A 26,645-nucleotide genomic window follows, 5' to 3' on the forward strand; every position below is an offset into this window, starting at 1 on the left:
TAGCTTGTCGAGGACACAGAGAGAGTGGTTGCTCACGGCAGTCGAGTCCTATCTCCCGCTGAACAGCGCTATTGCGTCACGCGCAGGGAGTTACTGGCCATGGTCCATTTCATCCGTGATATCGTCCTCATTTGTACGGACGGGACTTTGTCATCCGCACGGACCATGCGGCCCTCCAGTACTCCCTGCGCATCGACCAGCCGTCCAGGCAGTTATCCCGATGGCTCGAAATCCTCCAGGGATTCTCGTTCACAGTGGTGCACAGGAAAGGCACCCGGCACGTCAACGCTGACGCCTTGTCCCGATTGCCGCCCCATGTCGCGTGCACGTGCGCCTCGGGCGCGTCGAGATGTAAGCCCTCGCAAGGAGAGGCACCCATGGTGCTCATAGCAGCCGGGAACAATGCGGGATACAGGCACTCAGTCGCCACGGGATTCTGTTCTGAATCTTGACCATGAGACGTGGGCTAAGCTGCAGGTTGATGATGCCTCACTATTGACGTTGCGCCGTCGTGCTTCTCGGAGACCGGGGCCCGCGGGTCGCCCAACCACTGCGCTGCGTGAGGGACTCCTCATGCGGTGGGAGGGGGAGTCCCAGCATTATTCCTTGATCGTACCCACCGTCCTTAGGGGTAAAACTTACGAAAGCTGTACACGAGAAGTGAATGCATCTGGGTGTGCATAAAACGTTGGCAACGTTGAAAATGGACTTTTACTGGCCCGGCATGGAGAGTGATGACCTCTTCCTGATTAAAGGTTGTGCCGATTGTGCGCGTCGGAAATCTCCTGCCCTGCGACCGCAGGTTCTGTTACAATCCATCGTTGTGTCACGGGTGAATGAATTGGTGGCCCTTGACATTTTGGGTCCCTTTCCGGTCTCCCAGAGAGGGCACAAGTACCTCCACGTTGGGGTTGAATATCTAACTCGTTGGCCTATGGTCTGGCCTTTGGTTAACCAGTCAGCTGCGTCTATAGCCGATGCCTTTTTAAATGGCTATGTCCTTGATAAGGGGGCCCCTTAGCAACTACTCACGAATCAGGGCAGGGATTTCTCCTCCAAGTTGCTCCAGGAGGTGTGCGAGTCCTTAGGCACGCAGAAAATACGCACCTCACCGTATCATCCGCAGACGGACGGGATGGTTGAGCAGTTGCATAGAACCCTCACCACCATGCTATTCCAGAAAGTGACCGAGGGCCAGTCGGATTGGGATCTGCACATTCCGGGGGTCCTCACTGCTTACAGACTTGCTCCCCATGCCTCGACGGAATTCTCACCGTTTTATTTAATGTGCAAGTTCAGTTGGGATTGTGCCCCCCGCGGAAAGGATCGGTGGTGCCTGACCCAATGTTACAAACTTTTTAGCAGCTGCGGTTGGCCTTCAAGGCCGCTAGGAGCAACTAGGCCCGCAGACAGGCCGGGAACAAGCGGCTGAGAGTACAGGGAGGGCCAGGAATACCTTGGAAAGAGGGGGACATGGCTTGGTTACATTGCCCCCAAGTGCCTGTGGGCACGTCCCCAAAACTGTACCGTCCCTGGCAAGGATCCGTCGAGGTCATTAAGGTTCGGTGGCCGCAGTGGGTGCGTATTCGATTGGGCCGGCGGCGCTGGTTCGTGCATCCATCGCGGTTAAAAACATACATCTTGTCCGATCCTGTCGATTCATCCCCACATTCCTGGCGGCCGATGTCTGATGTGTCCAGTACGCCGAACGCCACGCCTGAGGTAATTGGACATGAGGATTGTTCTGTACCGCCTACAGGACCGGAGAACTTAATGGCCACGGACGAAGCGATGCGGACTCCTACAGCGGACCACTAATCACGCCCGAGCAGAACTGTCTTTACCCCCCGGGATGGCCCTGCCGCACACACTCATTCGCAACGCGTCAGTTTTCGTTGATTTCACATTCCCTTGTTCGTCGATTTCATATTCCCTTGTTCTTATTATTGTTGTTTTTCGATTTAAAGCTTTCGTGACTGCAAGGATTCATCTTCTTTGGTTCTTTCGGTAAAGTTACGTAGAATGAAAATAAAATAATAAAATAATAAAATAAAACGATAAAATTCTCACGACGTTTCGGCCACAACACAATCGGCCTTCATCAGGTGAAGGGACGAGACTGTCTGGAGGACAGCGCTGGAGCGAACACAGCCAAGCTCAGACCACGACCTTTAAGCTGTGTGAGAAGAAACAAAGCGCCTTGACAAAGGAATTAGCATAAAGATTAGCATTTAATTGGCGGACTTAGCATGATGAACGGTGTAGAGGGGGTGAACATGTGCAGACCGGCGAGGGGGGGAGTTTACATATTGATGGTGTGAAAAGGGAATTTAAGCTGCTGCGAAAGTTTGGGATACCACTACTTGAAAAAATATACTGTACCATTGAAAATTAGTTTAATGTTTGGTTCGGATAATTTAGCATTGAAATAGCTGCGTGATTAGCTTGTGACTGGTCACAGAAATGGCTATGTTAAAGTCAAAGCCTACACATCCACAGAGGCACCTAGTACCAATCAAACAGGAGAATTTAGCATTGAAATAACTGAGTGATTAGCTTGTGACTGGTCATAGAAATAGCTTTGTTAAAGTCAAAGTCTACACATCCACAGAAGCACCTAGTACAAACCAAACAGGAGAATTTAGCATTGAAATAGCTGAGTGATTAGCTTGTGACTGGTCACAGAAATGGCTATGTTAAAGTCAAAGCCTACACATCCACAGAGGCACCTAGTACAAATCAAACAGGAGCATTTAGCATTGAAATAACTGAGGGATTAGCTTGTGACTGGTCATAGAAATAGTTATGTTAAAGTCAAAGCCTACACATCCCTTTTCACACCATCAATATGTAAACTCCCCCTCCCCCCCTCGCCGGTCTGCACATGTTCACCCCCTCTACACCGTTCATCATGCTAAGTCCGCCAATTAAATGCAAATTTCTATGCTAATTCCTTTGTCAAGGCGCTCTGTTTCTTCTCACACAGCTTAAAGGTTGCGGTCTGAGCTTGGCTGTGTTCGCTCCAGCGCTGTCCACCAGACAGTCTCGTCCCTTCACCTGATGAAGGCCGCTTGTGTTGTGGCCGAAACGTCGTGAGAATTTTATTGTGTTATTTTATTTTATTAATTTATTATTTTATTCTCATTCTACGTGACTTTACCGAAAGAACCAAAGAAGATATTGTTGTTTTGTTCATGGACACTGCTTACGATAGCGTTGTTGTTAGGGGTTGTCATGATGCATACGCGCATGGTTATGTATATTGACAGCCAGGACGGCTGCGTTTTTTATTCGTGGGTGGGGGAGGATGTAGTGTGCTGAAATACGTGCGCATGTGCAACATGAGGTTGCACGGGCAAACTGCCACCTAATTTGGGAGAGAAGCTGGTGCAGACCAGGTCGGCCCGGGGTTGCACGCTGACACCGGAGGTCTTTCCAGGGAGACGTGCGATAAGGGGTGATTAATGGCCTGACAGGCACCAGCCGGTCTGGCCCTAAAGAGACACAAGGGAGGAGCTGGACAATTGGGAGGGGAATATAAGGACGGGCGTGGGAGCGGAGCGGGAGTTCGTGTTGCTGGGGACAACGGAGAGAAGACGTTTCGCCGCTGCCGCTCAAGCCGGGAACAGGCCTCAACCCTCACGAGTCGCCAGGCGGGTGATGGTCGATCCCCCCGCCCAGGACGGACGAGTGAGTGGGTCTGAGGGAACGTAGACGAGGGCAGCGGTGGAGTGTGAGAAGCTCTGTGTGAGAGCTGCTGAGTGCAAGCCTCTGTGTGAGAAGCTGTGTGAGAGCTGCTGAGTGCAAGCCTCTGTGTGAGCGCTGCTGAGTGCAAGCCTCTGTGTGAGAGCTGCTGAGTGCAAGCCTCTGTGTGAGAGCTGCTGTGTGCGAGCCTCTGGATGAGAGCTGCTGTGTGCAAGCCTCTGGATGAGAGCTGCTGTGTGCAAGCCTCTGTGTGAGCGCTGCTGTGTGCAAGCCTCTGGATGAGAGCTGCTGTGTGCAAGCCTCTGTGTGAGCGCTGCTGAGTGCAAGCCTCTGTGTGAGAGCTGCTGAGTGCAAGCCTCTGTGTGAGAGCTGCTGTGTGCGAGCCTCTGGATGAGAGCTGCTGTGTGCAAGCCTCTGGATGAGAGCTGCTGTGTGCAAGCCTCTGTGTGAGAGCTGCTGTGTGCAAGCCTCTGTGTGAGCGCTGCTGAGTGCAAGCCTCTGTGTGAGAGCTGCTGAGTGCAAGCCTCTGTGTGAGAGCTGCTGTGTGCGAGCCTCTGGATGAGAGCTGCTGTGTGCGAGCCTCTGGGTGAGCGCCGCTGTGTGCAAGCCTCTGGGTGAGAGCTGCTGAGTGCAAAGCCTTGAGTGCGGAGCTGCCGAGAGCGAGAGCTGTTGTGTGCAGGTTAGCGAGGTGTAACGTAGATAAGAGTGGGAATTGGTTAACAGAAGTGACCGTATAGACAGTGATATGAGTGCCTACAATGGTGCAAGATAGGCTAATAAAGTGTAAGCAGGTGACCTGTTACAACGTGTCAGTCTGAGTGATTTTACAAGACACTACACAACTATTGATACACAACGTTGAAGGATTTTGTTCATCACGAGCGCGGGGGATATGGTGCTTGAAATGGCATGTGCGCGGTGTGCTGTGACGATGTCAAATCTGCCCAACCTGATTTTTTTGTTTTAATTACGGGTTGTGACATGAAATAAAAGTTAAATCGGGTCACAGGGTTCATAGCGAGTTGCACTAACCTCTTTGCCACCACTCCAACCCTACTTATTTAGGTGCATTTATTTATTTGTCTGTATGTGCTATGTATGCTATTCTAGATTTGAAGCTTTCGTGACTGCAAGGATCCATACTCTTTGGTTCTATTCGGTAAAGCCACGTAGGTAAAAAATAAAACAACAAAAATCACGACGTTTCGGCCACAACACAAGTGGCCTTCATCAAGTGAAGGGACCGTACTGTCCAGAGGACAGCGTTGGAGTGAAGACAGCCAAGCCCAGGTCGCGTCCTTTAAGCTGTGTGAGAGGAAACAAACGCCTTGACAAAGGAATTGGCATAAAATGCTGTAGAGGACCGGCACGGGGGGGGGGGGGGGGGTCGGGAGTTTGTAAATGTTGGTGTGAAGGGAAATAAGCTGCTGTGAAAGTTTGGGATACACTACTTGAATAAATATACTGTACCATTGAAAATTAGTTTAATGTTTGGTATGATTTAGAACATCTTTCCAATGATTGCTTAATTTGGAACCATCTTCTCGGTTGAAATTGTGCAGCTTATTTCCCTTCACACCAACATTTACAAACTCCCCCCCCCCCCCCCCGTGCCGGTCCTCTACAGCATTTTATGCCAATTCCTTTGTCAAGGCATTTTTTGTTTCCAAGCTTATTTCCCTTCACACCAACATTTGTAAACTCCCCCCCCCCCCCGTGCCGGTCCTCTACAGCATTTTATGCTAATTCCTTTGTCAAGGCGTTTTTTTTTCCCTCCCACACAGCTTAAAGGACGCGACCTGGGCTTGGCTGTCTTCACTCCAACGCTGTCCTCTGGACAGTACGGTCCCTTCACTTGATGAAGGCCACTTGTGTTGTGGCCGAAACGTCGTGATTTTTGTTGTTTTATTTTTTACCTACGTGACTTTACCGAATAGAACCAAAGAGTATGTATGCTATGTTTATACGGTTGTCTTGTACAGAGCCTTGTTATGCAGTTGTATTTAGATGTTTTATACATGCAAATAATTGTAATTATTGTTTGATATACCTAATTATGGCAATTAATAGGATCTCCTCATGGGAGATAGTAAAACGATATAAATAATTCATTTATGACACTTATTCATATAAATCCAAACTATACTAGAAAAGTAGATTAACTACTGTACAGTATTCCATATTTTTTTTGCAGTAAAATTCATAGACACTTGTTACAATTCTATATATCTGTCACAAATATATAAGAGCATATCATTTACCAAGACAATTCGCTGACTCATTTAAAAGGATGCTGTGGGGGTGTTAACGTCCTGCGTGCGATGGACAGCCGTACCTTCAGTGACTGACAACCAACAGGCAGCTGTGAAATTTATAACGGTGGGATCCCATCCCTGACTCCTGCTACAAGCGCCTTAAACACGCGGCTACCTAGGGTCTCTCCATCCGAGCTGGCGTGTGTAATGAGGTCCCTAAGGAGGAAGGCACTGAAGGTCAGACAAGCCGGAGCTTGTTGACGAAAAACACGACTGGTGGAAAGCCAGGAACAAAAAAATCCACAGAAGCATTGATGTTCCAGACTTTGGAGAATGAAAAATTAAACAATAAGAGGCAAAGAAGCCTCGCAGGCCCGGCTTGGAATGGTTCTCTTTGCTACACTTAGAATTCTTAGTAGGCTACCATCGCGACTTTGGAATGTCTCCTGGATTGAGGTGGCTGGGGGCAAAAATAATGTTAGACCACTTCTTCTCTTTTAGTATGGTTGACGTAGATGCACAGCAACATCTACAATTTCACATGCAGGTGGTCAAGCCAGATAACCGCGTCAGGAGTAGTGGTGTGTTTCGCTGTAATTTCTCCTTCGTATTTGTGGATTGGGCATTGCATCATTATATGTTGTACGGTGTGTTGTGGATGACCACAGTCGCACGCAGGAGAGTTTAAAATTTTCCATTTGTGCATCTGCCATAGTTTGTGCAGTGGATGCGGTTTAGGGTGAACCATGAGCTTCATGGACCACTGATTCAACACAGCTGAAAACTGGGTTTAAATCTAAGACTATAATCCAAAATACAAACTATTCGTATTTTACCAGGTAAGGCCCACTGAGCTATATAGGTCTTTTTCAGAAGTGACCTGGCCACAAATGATAGCTCAACGAAGTGGCTAATCATTTGGAAATGTATCACAGCCAAATACTCTAAATGCATGTTTCTAAATGTGGAGGGGAAAACCGGAGAACCCGGAGAAACATCAAAGCAACCACGGGGAGAGAGACACGCAGACTCCAAACATACAGGCATCAAGGTCGGGATCGAACCCACAACCTCCTGTATATCAGGTGAGGCAGTTAACATCTCGCCAGCGGGAAGCTACTAATGATTATTACACTTGGTTCTCAAGCATAGTAGAGTGATGTTGTCATTGTATAGAAATGTGGTTAATCTCTTGGTTTTGGGCATTTTCCAGCTCTGTGAATTTTAAATGTGAGTTTGATTGGCATGCGGTAAACACTGTCTGCAGAGGATATTAAACGTTTGTCTGCAATGTGGATGAAGAGGCATATTTAAATTTTATTCTTCCAGACAAGGTGGTGGACTCCTTGTTGCAAGAGTTCCACGTGGAAATATCTTCATCTCGCAACAAGATGTTGATGGCCCAATCAGCATATAATGGGGATGTAAAAAACAAGTAATTTCCACTGAATTCTACAAATACTGAATGTCTTTGTTTTAAAAATACTGTTCTTCTAACGTATTCCGTGATGTTTCAATTTGCATTATTCATTAAATTATGCGAGCACGCTGCGTGTTTGCGATCAAAGGACGAGGTTACTACATGTTGCCAACTGTCAATTATTTTGTGTAAAGCATTAAAGTGGATAATCCTGAAGAGAAATCCATTTAAAACGTTGTATTGTGAATCAGATTTTTGTCGTGCAGCTCTCCGATGTCTTTCTGGTCGTGCCATGTGGTCGTTGGGCACGATGACTAACTTTTCTCTCCATGCGCTGGAAGCTTCTTCAGTCGTTTAAACAATATTTTATCGGACGCTGTTTGCCGCCACATTTACAGAGAGACGGATTATAGTTTGTAGAAGAGGTTTGAATATATAATTAAAAAAATACAACTGCCGATGTTACTCAAAACTCTCTTTTAACAGAAGTATGAAATATGTCATCATGTGAATTCATAACCGTTACAGGATAGCTGCTACATTTGTTGAATATATTTAAAAACAATTTTTTTTATTTAGCAGGCAAGGCCCACTGAGCTATACAGCTCTTTGTCAGAAGTGACCTGGCTACAAATGATAGCTCAACGAAGTGGCTTATGTGGAAATCTATAGAAGCCAAATGCTCTAAACACATATTGATTCTAAATGTGGAGGGGAAAAAAGCCAGAGGGCCCGGAGAAAAATCGGCGCGACCACAGGGAGAGAGACACGCAACATACAGCAGCAGTTTTACACACCACTGCAACATTGGCAAAGACTAATTAGAGAATCCATTGAAATTGAGAGGAACAAGAATAACTTTAATCGCTCTGACAGCTACCGGCTTAGTGCGGCCTGGAAGCGTATTATTAAATAATACACATTACATTTTGATTTAAAGAATTACTAATCTACAACTCATTACTAATCATAACCAATGACTGATTACTAATCGATTATATAATTGCAATACCCCCCCCTCCGCCTCTAATAACTGCACCTGATATGAGTTAAGTGATGACGTCACCCTGCTGCTCTATATAAAACCGGGAGCAAGCGAGGGCTTTACCATTCTGGCGAATTGCCCGATGATGCTGGATGTATTTACCAGCGAAACGTCGTACTCAAACTGTAAATGTGGATTCGCTCTTCAACACACCGGTGGGCTAAAGTAGTGAATTATTTGTCTTTTGTCAACGTGACACTTTTTTTTGCTGATTGGCCGTGTCGGGTGGTGGAGGGTTACGACACATTTATAAATAAACGCGATCTAACCCAAAAACCGTTATTATAAAGAGTTACAGGAACCCAACCGCTCACTCAATTGCAAAAGGTCTCGATGATGAGCTACCTTTTCAGTGGCATAACATGTGTCAATTTCCCGTGTAATCCAAAACATTATTCTTGTTATGACTCGAGCCTGGTAGAGACCTGTACGTGAATTGCAACGCAACGCCTCTGAGTCTGAATTAGCCTCTTCACCAACCATAACGGCTGCACCCTTCATGCGCTTTTGCAAATGTTCTGGAATGAATAGCGCGATTCCACGGACATCAAATGATTCTCGGCAGGGCATAACGCACTACACTGCGCCTCGGGGAGTTCTGCATGCTCATTAGCCTGTGATTATACACAGCTCGTGCTATTATTATATTTTTTTCACCGCATCACAGAGTGTGCTTTTTCCTTTGCATGTTAAGGGGTTTGCTCCATGCCGTGCCCAGGAGCTTTGAAGTGTCATTACACCATGGTAATATAAGCAATATCTTACGATAATAATTAATAATTTACAGCTGAACTAAGGTCTCTCCAACACCAGATATCACATGTTCGCCGTGACCAGGAATCAAACTCACGTCGCTGGGTTCGTAGCCTTGTACACAAACAAACGCGCTCAGGCTCCCCGGGAAATTGACACGTTGAATGGCAGAGTGGAATTGTTGTTATTCCATACGTACAGGGACGTGTTGTCAGGGGAGGCAGAGCCTCACCTGTCATACTCCAATGAAAATAGCTGTTACGAAAAGTAAAAAAATGAAATTTATAGCACAGATCAGTGGAAAATCTTAATATTTATTTAATGTCACATGACATTGACTTCTCCAAGACAGAGGTTACTTGCAAGCCACCTGGCTACCATGAGAGATTCGTTCATGAGGCTATCCACATATACATATACAAACACAGAGACAATTTCAACCGAGAAGATGGATTTTGGTTTAGCAATCATTGGAAGGATTTGATAAACCATTTCGGTTCTTAATTGATTGTTCACGCTTACGGTGGCTTTCAGACCGCATCCATTATTTTCGTCTCCCCCTCTCCTCTTTTCCGAACATAGATGACTCGTCCATCTGAACAAACTGTCAAATCGCTCTCCGTGGTGCTAACGTTAAAAAAACCCGCCACTTTTTCAAAATTTCTTGCTGTGGTTTTCACACCTGATGATGATTGCTTGTGTTGCAGTTGAAACGTCGTGATAATTTTATTGTTTTATGTTTTTATTATGATATTGTTTCCCTTCTACGTGACTTTACCGAAAGAACCAAGAATATGAAACACAACTGAATTGATTAAAAAAAAATGTATTACTGTATAATGAAGCTAATTCACCACACAGCATGATACAAAAGGAATGAAAATGATCAGAGAACAATAACCTGCCATAAAACGACCATTAGTATGCCACACAGAAACGCAGGCACCTGTGCAGACAACCTTAGTGTAACCTCAAAAGGATTTGCGTGCTTTCGATAATGATGGCATTGCAATCCTACATATAAATGAGCCTCAGCAGACCATGAAGCACCCTGATGAATTATGCAAAACTCCGCAAGAGTCTGTGCGCAATGAATTCGGTGCAGCCAGCCACTGGACTCACTTCAATGACATCGTGCACGGAGGTCTGCGCCGGTAGGCCAAGCTGTAATGCCGACAAATCAAAGAGGTTTCCGGGTGGCTCAGGACGGGCTAAATGTGCTCAATCTCTCATCTTGCAAAAGAAACACCCCGGAGGACTTTAAGCTGCGCATAAATAACGTCCGAGCGGCACTGAAATTGAAATTGGGAAGTGAGGGAAGAGCTGTTCAACAACTGAATCATTTGGCGGGACCCCGGGGTCCCACAAAAATCAGGTCAATAATTATTATTATTGTTGTTCAGTCCGCCCCACTACGTGACCCCGACAGCAACGCGCCGCCCGCCCAGACTCTTGCCAACAAGCGCCAGCAGGCGGCGATCAACACGATGGGCGCCACCCCACCGGCCAAACGCGAGCCCCGGGGGGCGTCCGCCGCAGTCGCGCGCGGCGACGACGCCCTCCGGTCAGCCGTCGATCCTCGGCTTCTTTGCCAAGGCGAGCCCGCCCCCGCAGTGAATTTAACGTGTTTATGTAGTTTTTCAACTTTTTACGAAACTTAGTGCCCCAAGTAGCTCTCGACGAGGCCAATCAATTGACCACTAGTTTTGTTGTCGGTAAGGTAACAAGATTCGTGTCGCTACGCGGTTTTTCCCACCCCGGGGCAGTGATGGGACCCCGGGGTCCCGCCAATTGCTTCAACTGTAGAAAGTAAAGCAACATTTGTATCATCTCCATCATCAGCGATGATCAATCGGCTGCTGTATGAAGGCCTCCCCCAAAGCCATTGCCATCTCCCAAGGCCCCCTGCGAGATCTGACAATCCACCTGACGCCCGACGGAGGATGATTTCATCGCCCCGTCTCGACGGAGGATGTTCTCTCCCTCGTACGACTACGAAAGGGAAATTGATGCAGTTATTCAAGCTCTCACAAACCCACGGCCGATATGTTCATTGCATACAGTTTTAAAACATTACGCTGAGGCCCATCGCCTGTGCATATTTAAATGTCAAGCATATCACCTTCTAGCCATGCACTACCTTCCACAAAGCCTCGCCTGTCTCTCTCCTCTCACTCCCCCTTCGTCCTTGGTCCAAAATGCAAGCACAGTCTCGCGGCAAAAGCACTTTCCATTTTGTGCGATTCTGTACACCTCGGTGGGGGGGGGGGGGGGGAAAGGCCTTTCTGTTTTTTTGTTGTTGTTAGATTTATTTTGTATTCCTATTTATTATAGCACAAATGTGTTGTGTTGTTGGGAGGGACATCATGAAGTGAAAGAAAAAATATATGCTCATGAAAATCCTGCAGTCTGCACAACATCGCACATTGCGTCGGCGAATGGCAACGCGTGATCACGCCACGGAAATATTTTCAAGTCCATTTTGCTGGGCCACTTTGACCAACACAAAACAGTTCTGTCATGCTCCGTGCAGAGTGATTTGCCACAAATCATAACCCACCGTGTTCACATCTATGTGCAGTGCACACAGTTGAGCTGGGTTATACTGTGTAGGAACCTCCTGGTTACACCACCAGCCCACGGGGGATTATTGTGTCCGTCCGTCGTGCATCCAAAAATGGGAGGGGCTGGGTGGGGAGGGGAGGGTGGGGAGGGGCTGGGTGGGGAGGGTGGGGAGGGGCTGGGTGGGGAGGGTGGGGCTGGGTGGGGGGTGGGAGGGGTGGGGCTGGGTGGGGAGGGGCTGGTCACCCCGTGGTGCCCTTATAAAACTCAACGTTTAACCTACTCACGCCGGCTTGTGCCCGCCCTCACAGTCGGGCATATTTGCGGAATACACCACCACGTGGTGCCGCCGTTGACCCTGGCCATTGACCGAGCAACCCAACGTTCCTACCAGCTCCCTCCGCAGGAATGTGTTTTGTGAAATAATGGTTTCCATCCATGCATGGGTCAGGAGGCCCCAGACGGAGAGTTGGCGAGGGTGGTGTTTGACGGGCAAGGCGAGAGGACCTATGTGGAATGAGAAGCTTCAATGCAGAGGTCGGGTAGGATAAAAATAAAATGGGGAAACTAATCAGACATTATAAATGTGTATTCATGTAGAATTGTATTCTGGCATCCATTTATATCAAAATGTTGCTGTCGATCAAGTTACATCACGAAAGATGACCTGTTTTGGCTACTCCTCCAAAAACAGCGGAACATCATGCTTGCCAATAAATTATCTTTAGAGGATAATGCCACCAAATAAAATCTCCTGGGGTCTTACCAAGCCCGATTGCTCTATGCCAGGGGCTCAGAAACCAAAATAACAAGAAGAGCCATTCATTCCGAACTCAGCACAGAACAACTCAACATTTCAAGAGCCGCAATTTCAGCGTGAATGACGTCACGGAGTGGTCTTTAAAGACCCGCACGCGACTCCGGAGCTGCAGGCTGCCGACCCCTGCACTAGCCCTGAGTGTAAAAAGGTTCAGCACGTTCTTGGTTCTTTCAGTAAAGTCACGCAGAATTGAAATTAAATAATTAAAATAAAAACATAATCAAATAAAAAATTCTCACGACGTTTCGGCCACAACACAAGTAGCCTTCCTCAGGTGAAGAGACAGAACTGTCGGGAAGACAGCGCTTCAGTGAACACAGCCAAGCTTTGACCGCGTCTTTTAAGCTGGGTGGGAGGAGCAGCTTAAAAGACGCGGCCAAAGCTTGGCTGTATTCACTGAAGCGCTGTCTTGCCAACAGTTCTGTCTCTTCACCTGAGGAAGGCTACTTGTGTTGTGGCCGAAACGTCGTGAGAATTTTTATTTTATTATGTTTTATATTAATTATTTTATTTCAATTCTACGTGATGACTTTACCGAAAGAGCCAAGAAGATGAATCCCTGCAGTCACGAAAGCTTTACATCGAGGTTCAGCATGCATTGATCATTGATTAAATGTTACAAATAGAGCTCTTGTAGGTGACCAGAATCCTAGTCAAGTGAAACATCACATTTAAATGACAATTGTTTGTGCAGTCAATTGTGACTGGAGATAAGGCAATCATATCTACACACACAATAATTTGATTTTCCTGAATTCGACGATCTGAGCAAAGATGACTCATTACACTGGCATAGTCGTAAGCCCTTTGAACCATATAACCCCGTTGCCATATGTGAAAGTCGCAAGATGTAAAATGAGGGTACAAAACTAGTGAATAGTGCAGACTGTCATCACCATAGCACTGGTAAAGGAACAAAAGCCAAAGCAATGTATTGAAGAAACCATAGCAGAAGTAAATGTGTTAAGCTAATAATGCAGTGAATGTCGAGTAATCTGATTTACCAGCCAGACCTGAATTTGACATCACATGCTGAATAAAACCTCAACCAGCTAGGAAAATACATCTGTGTACAACCCAAATCTGATTACAAAATAAATTTTCCAGGTTAATGACCCTATTTAGTTCAGAATGTCAGTATTTATACATCTCCACTGTCTTTCGCAAAGTGAAATATTCAACCCATCATATAATGGACACTCCTGTGAAATGTATTAAGGCTGTATAGAATCTTCGAAAAATGTTAGATGCCTTCCAAGGTAACTCAAAAGCACCGGTGTGATAAAGTTACCAGCCATAAACAATGACAGGGCACGAATAGGCAAAAATAAAACCTTTTAGAATTAGAAGCAGAACTGAGAAAATGTCATTTGGACTAAGGCTGGGCAAAGCCCCGAGATTCCTCACCTTGAATCGTGATTCCATTCTTTGAACCGCATGTAATAATTTCCAGCAGGATCATGGCGAGAGCAGAATCATGGAATCTTTGTGGTGCTGGGCAATGCGGAGCCCCATGTTGGATTTCAGGCCAGCCAAGTTGCATTGTCATTAAAAGGTATGGCCAATGTATATCTAAAACGTTTCAATGGCCATTCTGGTCAATACCGGCAAGCTGGTACTCAGAGTCGACCACCGCTAATACCACCAGAAATCACGGAGTATGATGATGATGATTACGATAATTGTAATTTTAATAATAATAATAATAGGTGTTTTACCCTTTTTCTGGCAACAAAACTGAAACCTTTTTACAAGGACTCATGCTCACATTAACCACAATACCTGCAGTCAGAATGCAAACAAAAAACACAGTCTGATAAAAAAATGTTGTTTGCATTTTGACTGCAGGTATTGTGGGTAATGTGAATATGATTCCTTGTAAAAAAAAATCAGTTTTGTTGCCAGAAAAAAGGGTAAAACACCTATTATTATATTTTGCTACTGGCAAAGGAGGCCTCATGTTGTAATTTCAATGTCAACAGCCTCGGCTGAACATGATAAGCCATCCGCATCAATATGCATTGCATATAAAGTTTGCTCTTTTGGGCAACATTTTCTAACAATATTTTTGTCCCCAAGACGTCACGGATCCCATGTAGCTCGCACACATTCGAATGATTCAACGTCTCGTGCGTTGTCCGCACGCATTCTTTTAGCTCATCTGGGTACCTGTCATCTTGTTGTTTAAACATGACCTCCCCTTACATGACACCCAGCATTCATCTCCTCCCTGAACTTTGACTTGAAACGGGGATAAAGGAGCCAGAGGAATGTTGATTTCCATTTGTGTTCAGCAATTGCAGAGTGGAGGAAGGGAGCAAACTCCCTGCAGTGCAATACATCAACAGATGAATTGGAACCAGGCACACATGTGTTTAAAAAAATATATATTCATAAAAAGCATAATGACCCCTAGTCGGAGGTGGATCATTTAGAATTTACTGTAATCAACCAGTTAAAGTTCAGAAATCACCTTCATTTGTTTTGTCTAAAGGGGAGTTGCCGAATTTGCACTGCGTACAATGTTACTGTGACAGTGTGTAGTACTGTATGGTAAAATTATAATTTTGCGAGCATGAAACGTTTTAACACGTAGGCTTTCGTGACCAATAACATCCATAATAGAGGTTTTTTTTGTGTTAGATCGCTTAAATATATAAATTTGTCATCAAAACCTGCCACCACCCAACACAGCCAACTAGTAAGGGTTGTCACGTAAACAGAACGTGGCCAATTCGTCACTAGTACAGCATACCGGTGTGATGGAGAGCCAAGCCACAACATTCACAAACTGAGTACGACGTTTCGCCAGTAATTACAACCAGCTTCATCAATAATCACATAGATGTGTGGGCCACAGGATAACCATTCCGCAAATTAGGACGGGAAAATCCGTGGATAATCACGAATAACAGGAATAGGGCTGTAGATAATACCAGTTTTTTGAGACCCTGCAGTTTCCGTGGATAATGAGAGTCGTGGGTAATGATGAGTTATGGCTAGCAGGAGCTCTACTGTCTACAACACCGAAAATGGATCATTCGTTAAGCATATCAATGCCAGCGATTATATTTCATTGCAGGCACAGCTAAACATTAGTTGCAATCAACGGCAGTAATATCTCCCTGCGGACGAGATTCAAAATGGGTGACATCATTGCACAATGAACATGCCAGTGTGCGATACATGACACGGGTGTCAGACTTTGACCTTGGTGTTGCGAACTGGGTCAGGTCTCTGTCAAGGATATTCTCTGCAGGAGTATTGTCACTCACCTTGACGGGCTTGAGGTCTTTCCGGACTGGTTTCACAATGCGCATTAATTTTTCTCTTTCCTGAAACAAATTTGAGAGCAGAGCAGAACAAATAAATTCCAAACCCTTGCCAGACGTCTAATTCAAGGCAAGTAAGACTGACGTCTTCAAGAGCCAGTCGTTGTGCTAAATACAAAGTCTTTAAATACGGCTCAGACTAAGCGAGGCGAATACAATACCTCTGATAGCGCAAAGCCAGCCCCACTGAGAGACTGAATTGAAATCTCAGGCTCATATTTAAACTAGGTTCTTCATATTCTTGGTTCTTTCGGTAAAGTCACCACGTAGAAGGGAAACAATAAAATAAGAAAAATATAAAACAATAAAATTCTCACGACGTTTCGACTGCAACACAAGCAACCATCATCAGGTGTGAAAACCACAGCAAGAAAATTTGAAAAAAGTGGCGGTTATTTTTCAAATTTTCTTGCTGTGGTTTTCACACCTGATGATGATTGCTTGTGTTGTAGTCGAAACATCGTGAGAATTGTATTGTTTTATATTTTTATTATTTTATTGTTTCCCTTCTACGTGACTTTACTGAAAGAACCAAGAATATGAATCCCTGCAGTCACGAAAGCTTTAAATCTAAATTTAGGTTCTTCATGTTTAGTGAGTTTGATAAACGAAACAATTTTATTTCACCAGGTAAAGCCCACTGAGCTGTTAACTCTTATGCAGAGGCAACCTGGTTGCACATGGTAGCTCATCGCAGTGGCAGCCAAATAGTCTAAAACGTGGAGGCGAAAACCGGAGGACCCAGAGAAAAATCCAGGTGTCCACGGGGAGAGAGACCTTGTGAACTCCAAATATACAGCAGGCATTGTCACGGTCGGGACCGAATCCACGAGCTTCCTTCGTACTAGGCGAAAGAGATGACAATAATTGCTTAAGATGGGTAGAGAAAAGTCAACTGGCCTTTAGCATTGTTCATTGCTCTTCTCTGCTTTTATAACTGTGCCAAATATGACTATTGAACATTCCTTTAGCAGAAGTCATTTTACATATTGATAAAATGTTATCTAATGATACAATTACTCCTGCTTTTGGCTTCCCACTAAGCGGTAAACACTTTATCTACACCAAATATGTGATGGGCTGCATTGGCTCCTGAATGGGAAATTACATTTTAACCTTCCAATTTCAAGATTGGTTATTTGCACAGCACGAGCTGACTGCACACAGCACCCACACAGCACGAACTAGTGTTGATGAAATCAGCTGAGGTGCAGCTGCAACATTTTTCATCGCAGAACCATGAGAAAGGCCTTCATCCAGCAGTAGTTTGATCACGGCTGATAATAAATGAGTGTTTTCTGTGGCTAGCAGTATGACCTGTATTTGGAAGACACACAAAGCAGGTGGATTATTTGCCTTCCGGAGTCATTCCTCAAAATTTTACGAGGCTTTGTTGATAACAGGGGGATGCAGAGAATGCCATTTATTTTCCTTTGTACGAATTTGATGGCAAAAATCCGTTATTTATTTTGGAACTACACCAGCTCTGAAGGCATGATTTGCAGGCAACGAGAGACACACACAGTCCACTGCACGACTCATCGACAAATATATCGGCCTCACTGTTAGGTAAAGGCAAAAGTGCAGAGCTGAAATGTCTTACTCACAGGACTGCTGGAGGAAGGGCCTGCACTAGCGGGAGCTATAGAGAGCGTCCATCTTTGGTGATACATGTTGTTTATGTCGTTTATTGTGAAAATTCGGTCACAGTTCCTATGATCACTGTTACATTGCTTTTATGGCTTTATTTTGGTGATTTCGAAACGTTTTTTGGTTTGGCCATGTTTGTTTGTTGTGGTACGGAGTTAGACTGATGGCCTTAATATAAGTTGTCTTGTGGTTAAATTTGTATTTAAAGCTTTCGTGACTGTAGTGATTCATATTCTTGGTTCTTTCGGTAAAGTCACGTTGAAGGGTTAACAATAAAATAATAAAATTATATATAAAACAATAAAATTATCAAGACGTTTCGACTGCAACACAAGCAGTCATCATCAGGTGTGAAAACCAACGGCAAGAACACTTCTTTCAAATGTTCTTGCCGTTGGTTTCAAATGTTCTTGCCGTTGGTTTTCACACCTGATGATGACTGCTTGTGTTGCAGTCGAAACGTCGTGAGAATTTTATTGTTTTATATATTCTTTTATTATTGTTATCCCTTCAACGTGGCTTTACCGAAAGAACCAAGAATATGTCTTGTGCTGTTGTTGTTGTTGTTTGACTTGCATCCCACTGGGATTTTTGCACACAGCGTTGGTGTACGGTGCTTTTTCTGCAATATTTTGCTGTCTTTTCTTGGATTTTCTGTTTGCACAAAGTCACATAGTCACTTTAAGATGTTTTCTTGTTCATGTTTTTGTTTTTTGTTTGTTGCAGTTGCACCCGATTCAAGAGCCGAATGGCTCACAGAGCTATACCAAATAAATGAAACTGAAAACTGAAAAAAACTTAAAGCGTATGTTAGGCCAACTCTTCAAACATTGGCCAGACGTTTTGGAAGAGGTGGGAATACCCATACTTAACCTGGCCTGCCAATCGATGAACTCAGAATCAGAATATGTATTTATACAGGAGGAATCCGATGAGCTATGAAGCTCTTTTTCACAGATGTTCAGTAAGGGCGGGTAAAACATTACAACAAACAATACAAAAACATGATAGTAGTGCACATTGTCAGAAAGATAAACAAATCACTCAAACACACATCAATAAAAACTAAACCATCCCCATCCTACCAGGCAGAGCCCACTGAGGTATTAACTTATTTTTCAGAAACAACCTGGCCACAAACGGCGGCTCAGCAAAGTGGGCCCATGCATTTGGACATTTATAGCAGCAAAACAATCTAAATAATCGCAACGCGCGTTTTCTAAACGTGAAGGGGAAGAAAAAAACAACCGGAGGTCCCGGAGCAGGACACAAAAACGCGACGTGCGTCTGCCGCTGCTGCGCGCGGACGCGACTCGGCAAGACGGCGCCCACCTGGTTGAGGTCGTCGATCATGTTCTGCTGCTCGATGACCTGCATGCGCAGGAACTCGATCTCGCGCTGCTCCTGCGACTGCTCCAGGTCGTTGAGTGAGCTCGGCCTCCTCAAGGCCTCCTTGGCTGTACACCTCTGCTTCTGCGCGACGACGGAGGTTGAGATCGCGTTCAACATAAACGCGTCGTTAACCCACCGCCGCCGCAACCACCACCACCACCACCACCTGACACGGCCGATTAGTAAGGGGGATGTCAAATGAACGAAACGTGCCGAGTAGCGACTACTTCAGCACACACCCTTGCGATGGCGAGTATGCCCACAACATTTGCACTTGAGTACCGTGACATTACGACCAGCTTCATCAGGGGATTGGACAAATTGTCTAGACGTCTTCCTGCTTCTTCCGGTCTTAAATAGAGCAAGATAACATCATCACTGAGCCTATCAGGTGCAAAGATCGGGGGGGTGGGTTATTATAATCACATACATTAGCATGGATTATGTTAATCTGAAAATATGCAGTACATATTTCCAGATGGGTGAACCACAGTTAATCAATATATGATGTCTAGAATATCCGTGCAATTAAAAAGGTGTATTACTTAAGAATACGACACATTTATATTCGTGTGAATCTAACCCGGAAACCTTTATTATGAACAACATTGGTCGCAAAAAAAAGACACGTGTTAAATCCCTGTTCCGGTTACAACAACAACTCACCACATCTGTTAATGACACTGCGGCCCAAAAGAGGAAAAAATTATCAAATAAGCGACAGCTTTCGATAGAGAAGCCAAAGAGATTTGACTGAATAATAGTTGGAGAGTGCATTCCCATTCCTTGTGAGCCATCAACCCTGCAATGCAAGTCAAGGTATTGCAGGTGTATACCACTGCACCCAGCACATGCGTCTGTGTTGAAAGCTTTCTCTGGCTACAGACATGATGAAATATTATATTGGAATAGGTTTTACCCTTTTAACTGGCACTAAAACTGACACCTTTATTCAAGGCATCATGTTTGCAATAACCACAACACAAGCAGTCAAAATGCAAACAAAAAAGACAACTCTGATAATATGCACTGTCCTTGAATTTGATTGGTCCACACCCGAGACGGCTTTTCTTAGAGCCTAGTCTCCATTGGTGTTGGACCAGAAGACGCCAAAAGGCGCCAAAAGGCATCTTCTGGTCCAACACCAGTGGAGACTGGGCTCTAAGAAAAGCTGTCTCGGGTGTGGACCAATCAAATTCAAGGACAGTGCATATTATCAGAGTTGTCTCTTTTGTTTGCATTTTGACTGCTTGTGTTGTGGTTATTGCAAACATGATGCCTTGAATAAAGGTGTCAGTTTTTGTGCCAGTTAAAAGGGTAAAACTTATTCCTATATCTTTTTTTCTGGCAAAGGAGGTCTCATAATGTAAATATTATATTCTTGGTTCTTTCGGTAAAGTCACGTAGAAGGGAAATAATAAAATAATAAAAATAAAACATAATAAAATTCTCACGACGTTTCGGCCACAACGCAAGCAGCCGTCCTCAGGTGAAGAACAGAGCTGTCGGAAAGACAGCGTCTTAATGAACACTGCTAAATGCGCTCTGATTGCAACCAGAATGCCAGGCCAGAGCTTCTATGATGATATGAAATTGGTCAAATTAAATTTAGATTTAAAGCTTTCGTGACTGCAGGGATTCATATTCTTGGTTCTTTCGGTAAAGTCACGTAGAAGGGAAACAATAAAATAATGTTTTATATATTTTTATGTATTATTTTATTGTTTCCCTTCTACGTGACTTTACCGAAAGAACCAAGAATATGGTCAAATTAAGTTCGAAATTCAACATGAATGTACATGACGATGTGTGAAGTGAACCTGCCCCAGTTGTGTAATTTCCCATCAACTATCTGATTACTGTTACTCATCTTTATTCTTCAAATTCAGCGATTGGTTTCCATGACAACTGATTTTCACACCATAGGTATGGCATTCTTGTAGGGAATACCACCAGCATCATACCAGGAGAGGTATTCTCCGTAAGTATTCATGTCAAGGCTTCCAACTCTCAGAAGGCGATATTTTGGGCAATGTCACTTGCTCATCGGAGAGTGCGGAGGGCTTGCTAATCTAGGGCACCATGGTGGTGAGATGTTTACTACTTAACCTGGCATGCGGGGGGTCATGGTTTCGATCTCGACTCTTACGCCTGATGTATCGCGTTGATTTCCTTCGGGTACTCGGGTTTTTTCCCTCCACAATTAGAAACGTACGTTTTAGAGTATTTTGCTACTATACATTTCCACGTGATAGGCCACTTCGTTGAAGTACTGTATCATTCGTGGCCAGGTCGCTTCTGAAAAAGCACTACATAGCTCAGTGGGCCTTACCTAGTTGAAATTAAAAAAAAAAAACTTTATAGCCTCTTTTGGCAAGAAGGGCTATTACCTTAAACATCGTCTGCGAGATATTTCTCTCCCATTTTGGGCAGCCTCATTAACGTCGCGTGTTGAGTTCTTATCCGTTCGCTCGCTTGCTCGTTTGCCATTTGTGCTCTGAGCACCGCTTCCCGACGCGGCGCGGCAAAAAAAAAATGTTTTTCCCCGTGTCGATTTCTCAGCTGTGAGGGCCTCTGTTCGGTTGCGGTTACCATCTCGGAGTTCTCCCTCGTGAGAAGCTTCAGCTTGTCCTCCAGGCGCTGCAGGCCACAGCTGAGCTCGTCGTTCTTGCGCGAGAGGCGTTTGTTCTTTTCCACGAGGGGCCGGCACTGACTCTCCGCCTCGCGAAAGCGTTTCAGCTGCTCGTGGGCAAAAAAACAAGCAACACGCGCGCAAGCATACGTAAAGCACGCGACGTTACTTCGTAGTTCTCACATTTTAGCCTGTTATTACGTTTCATACTGGTTTTTTAAAATTGTGTTTGTCATCTGGTAAAATGACGACGCCATTATATAACTCCGTCGGGCGACGGGACGTCATGTTGGGGAATGGCCGTTGAAATAGAGCATGGTGAACTACTTCTGAGTCACTTTGAAAAAAAAAATAGACCTCCCTTACCCGGCACTGGATGGTGTTCCTTCATCCTCTGTAAGAATGGTTTGCCACATATCAGTAATGTTATAAAATGTAGCTCTCAGAGGTGGGCTAGGCCTCATTAAGTGAGAATCAAAATACAGTACGTATTTTTTTTTGTACCTACATTCGTGACTGTTTGAAGACCACTAACTTGCTAAACTTGAAAATCCTGCAGTAATTCCAAACTCAGCATCTCCACAGTGTTGGCTCAGTGCACGGACACAGGCAGTAGCTGCTGGGACACTCAGTTATCTCTGTGCGTTTTTATGGCAGCTGCATAAGAGTGGTTAGCACAATCGCCATTGGCTCACTTTGCTGTCCTTGGGAGGTGGTCATAACAGAATCAGAATTTGTACTGGAGAAATCCGATGGCCTACAAAGCTCTTTTTCACAGATGTCCAGCAGGGGCGGGTAGGAACGTTACAACAACAAACAGTACGAACACACGATAGTCATGCAAAGTACAAGAAAGGTAAAAAAAATCACCCAAATACAAACAAATAATTAAAATGAATAAATCATGGTGTACCACCACAAACCAAATCCTGTATTAAGTTTTTAAAATGGTCTGCAATTATAATTATGTCAAATTGACTTCACATATGTAAATAAAATTCTCTAAAGACATTTTTTAAATATATATAATTATTTCAGTTGGTATTAAATACGATTAGCAACATATTGGTGAATTGTGAAGAGTCTAAATACTTGGAAATATCTTTAAAATATATCAAAGGTTTTTGTAATGACTATAAAAGTAATGGATAACAAAAGCAATTAACTGGTGGAGCATATTCAATATCACAGCGGGGAGGAGGAGGAGGGGTAAACATATTTGGGAAATATTTTGACAGAAAATGCCAGATGGTCGAAAAACATTCCAACTAAAACTACCAAGTATGTATATTGAACTTCTTTCGCACCGTATGTAGGCAATCGTGCTAATCAGAGGTGGGGAACGGAGGGAAGGACGACAAACTAAACAAAGAATGAACATTTAACGAATGTCACCATGAGGGGGTGACGTTAATTAAAAACAAGGCGCTGCTGATAAGACGGTTGAGCAGGGAAATAAATGAGGGACGTGAGAAACCCTGAGCATAGAGCAACGGTGTTGTATTCAGTAGAGACGTGGACACTCGAGGAATAAAAGGACGTCAAAAAAGCACCTGTAAAGTTCCGAGACGTGGTTTGTGGCGTCAAAGTGGAGAGAAATCGTGCGGAGCGAAAGAAATAAGGAAAGCGCTACGGGAAAGGACGAGGGATAGTGCATGGCGACAAGGAGTCTGATTGGAGCAATTCAAAGTGGACCAAAAAAACCCCACTCATTCTGGTTTGAACAATTTTTAGAAGCCTGCGAAGGTTTGCTGAAGGAAGCTCTAGAGCAGTGGTTCTTCACCTTTTTACTGCAGACTTGCACTCCTTTGGTTCCAAAGCGTTAATAAAGATATGTCAATAAATACACAGAGGGTTTTATGAAACGAAGTAAGTTGTACCTTAGTGCCCGTGCTTAATTTGTGTTTTCGATTATTTACCTTCGAAAAAAAATGTGGCCATGTCTCGCACCCCCAGAAAGGGCATCTCGCGCCCCCCAGTTTAAGAACCGCTGCTCTCGAGGGAATGCTGTTCAGAATAATTCCAAGAGGTAGCAAATAGGAAGGCAGTGCTCGGCCATCTGGAGGAATATTCAACGAAATTAAGGAGAGCACAGATCGTATACGATGGAGGAAACGTGAGCTCAGAGAGAAGAACTAGGGAGACAATACATAAGCAAAAAATAGGTTGCACCAACAGAGGGCATCAGCTATCCGTGTCCCTTAAGACGGTCTACGTGGGGGTGACTGCAAGAGTAAAACCGGGCATGCGTCACTTTCGGATGAACACGGCCCTTGTGTTCGTACCCGCATAGGAATGACGGAAAAAAACAAAACAAGCAACAACCTGTCACGAGAACATCGCCGTGACACAGACTCGCACACTGCAGGCGGCAATGAAATTGGCCCGACTTGCAGCCAGCACGCGGCAGCGTTGCCGGCTGATGTTTAACCTTCAATGGAAAACAAACAAGACGATTTTAGGTTGCCTTCTGCGGATAGGCTCTGCGCTAAACACGCATGATTCTGGAGCTGCGCTCCGACACACCGTGGTGCTGTGCCAGTAACGAATAGGCACGCTTTGTTTACATGACAAACCTTACTAATGGACTGTATCGGGTGGTGGCGAGTTTAACGACACAGCATTTATATTTACGCGATCTAACCCCCCACAAAAAAAACCTGTATTATGGATGATTCTTTACATTTTGGAGGACATAAGCTTCGAGAATGTTAAATCCCCTTTCGAAGATCATTACCATCAGACACTTCTCATTTCTATCGGCGGTACAGCGTTGAGCCAAGAGTGCAATTTTCCCATTGCTGTTTGAAAGGTCTGACCCCTTCGGAGGATTGCCGACCCATGACCTCTAACCCGGTGATGGAACAGTGCTCCTGCTTCAAACTGACACGGGAGTTCCTATGAGGAGGGCGACATGACACAAGCACAGGGAGGGCACTTATAGTGGTAGGAACCTCGGGTTACACCAGTCCACAGGGGATTACTGTGTCCGTCCGTCGTGCATCCAAGGATGGGGGGGGTGTGGGGCTGGGTGGGGAGGGGCTGGTCACCCCGTGGTGCCCTTATAAAACTCAACGTTTAATCTCCACTTTTGTTACCTCGTAATTTTGACAATGGAATAAATCAGCCCGTGGGCCATGAGGGCTACGTGACATTTCCCCGATCCTGTTCTATCACGGTGCACTGTTAATGTACAAATTTTGGTTAAAAATGCAGGGTCACACTCCTAGAATGTTTCAGTATTAAGACAAAGATGCCTCATATAGCCTTCAACAGACTGTTGGGGCAAGGGCTGTTCAGCTAGCACCCATAAAGGCAGGCAAGGTACACAAGGGGGTGGGTGGCCACCACCACGCCTGGCTGCCTTTGTCTGCCTAGTGGCGCACCAGGTACTGTCCTCATTTGAGGCTTAGTCGACCTAGGGGAGGCCGAGGACTTGTTCAGATACACGTCACTGGTGTTGACTATGACAGAGAATCGTACTCAGGTTACCGGATTCGTAGCGCAGCACGCTAACCACTGCACTACTGCTCACCCACCATTGTATATACGCTCGCACACGGACAGACCCTGAGGGGCCCTTGGAATACATTTTAAGATTATGTACATTAAAGACAAGCATTTCAAAGTCTGCCTGGGCTCCATGGTGCTCTTAAAGCTCAGCACTGGGCTCTCATTATTTAAGGCTGAGATTACCTGAAGTGCACCCCTTACTGCTGTGCACTGTGGCCAATTCATTGTCAATATAAAACATATTCTTTTCCAGGAAACTGAATGTCAATTTAGGACAATAGTATTGCAGACTGCAAAAGATGATCCTGCACATGAGCACACCTTAAGGCTGGCACGGCTCATTACGGCGGTGGTGTGGGCAGAAACACGCCCGGCCGCCTTTGTCTCCCCTAGTAGCGATGTTTACACTCCGCACCAGGTACTCATCTTGACGCTGAGTCGACCTAGAGGAGGCCCAGGACAGGTTCAGACATTCGTCACTGGTGTGGCCCATGAGCGGGAATCGAACTCGGTCAATTGAGTTGGCAACCCAGTGTGATAACGACGACACCACCGCTGCATTTATTTGGCAATTTGCATATACCAACTCACAGAAATACAAAGATCCTTCGTGTTAACTATCTGGCCTTTGCTCTAATTGAGCACCTACTAAGGTTGCCATGGCAAATGAGGACCGGAGTGGGGTGTTAGCACCACGCGCGACGGGCTGCCTCTGTCTCCCCGGTGCTGCTGTTGATGGCATCCTCAGAGGCTGAGTCTGCTGCTACTTTTATTTTGCCAGGCAACACCCACGGAGCGATGGAGCTCTTTTACAGAAGCAACCTGGCTGCAAATGAAAGCTCAACCAAGTGGCTTATCACGTGGACATTTAGAGCAGCCAAATACTCTAAACGCGTGATGTTGATTATAAATATTGATGGGAAAGCTGGAGAACGAGCAGATATATCCATGCGACCACGAGAAGTGGAGACACCGCAAAACTCCTAATATACAGGCCCCAGGGTTGGGATCGAACCCACGACCTCCTGTGTACCAGGCGAGGTCGTTAACATCTCGCCGCCGAGTCCCAAGCAGGTGCCAATTAACAACATATTTTTTTTTGTATTGTGTAAGGGGTGTGTACCTCTACACTTTACCCTACCACACACACATGAGCTGCAGATTGACTAACCATGGTGTACCATTTACACCGCTGGGTGGAGAGAGGCAGGGGGGGGGGTTAAGAAACGTGCCCCCATTGTGTCGACAGCTGCCATCAGAGATTCAGGCCCAGTGTACAAGGACTGTATTAACTACGGAAACTAAGACGCGCAATATATCTCGTGCTCAGGGTGTAATTAAGTTGAAATTGACTTGCGCAATATTTACGTCTATATATTTTTCTCATTGCTGGTTATGTGACCCTTTCAAGAAATTGGTTTCTTAAAACAATAACTAAAAGACATAGATTCCCCCGTATAGCCTTTACAGACTGTTGGGGCAGGCGCTGTTCGTGACCACCTATGAAGATCGGCACGGGTGAGTGGCCAGCACCACCCCCGGCCGCCTTTGTCTTCCTAGCGGCGA

The 26,645-nt window shown here is 45.2% G+C and overlaps 1 protein-coding gene across 3 annotated transcripts in view; it reads right to left on the reverse strand.

The window, feature by feature from the left end:
* LOC116941207 (janus kinase and microtubule-interacting protein 3-like) overlaps positions 1-26,645 on the reverse strand; it is a 265,525-nt gene that overhangs the window by 110,845 nt on the left and 128,035 nt on the right. For all 3 annotated transcript variants that reach the window (XM_076066382.1, XM_076066383.1, XM_032952008.2), the window contains 3 exons: positions 21,527-21,673; positions 18,875-19,015; positions 15,836-15,895 (listed from right to left, as the gene is read on the reverse strand). In XM_076066382.1, the coding sequence (XP_075922497.1) occupies positions 15,836-15,895; positions 18,875-19,015; positions 21,527-21,673 (348 nt within the window). The remainder of the gene's footprint in view (positions 1-15,835; positions 15,896-18,874; positions 19,016-21,526; positions 21,674-26,645) is intronic.

This window comes from Petromyzon marinus, chromosome 11 (genome assembly GCF_048934315.1).
Source record: "Petromyzon marinus isolate PM22_M1 ecotype Great Lakes invasive population chromosome 11, UKy_Petmar_22M1.pri1.0, whole genome shotgun sequence".
NCBI classification, from domain to species: Eukaryota; Metazoa; Chordata; class Hyperoartia; order Petromyzontiformes; family Petromyzontidae; genus Petromyzon; species Petromyzon marinus.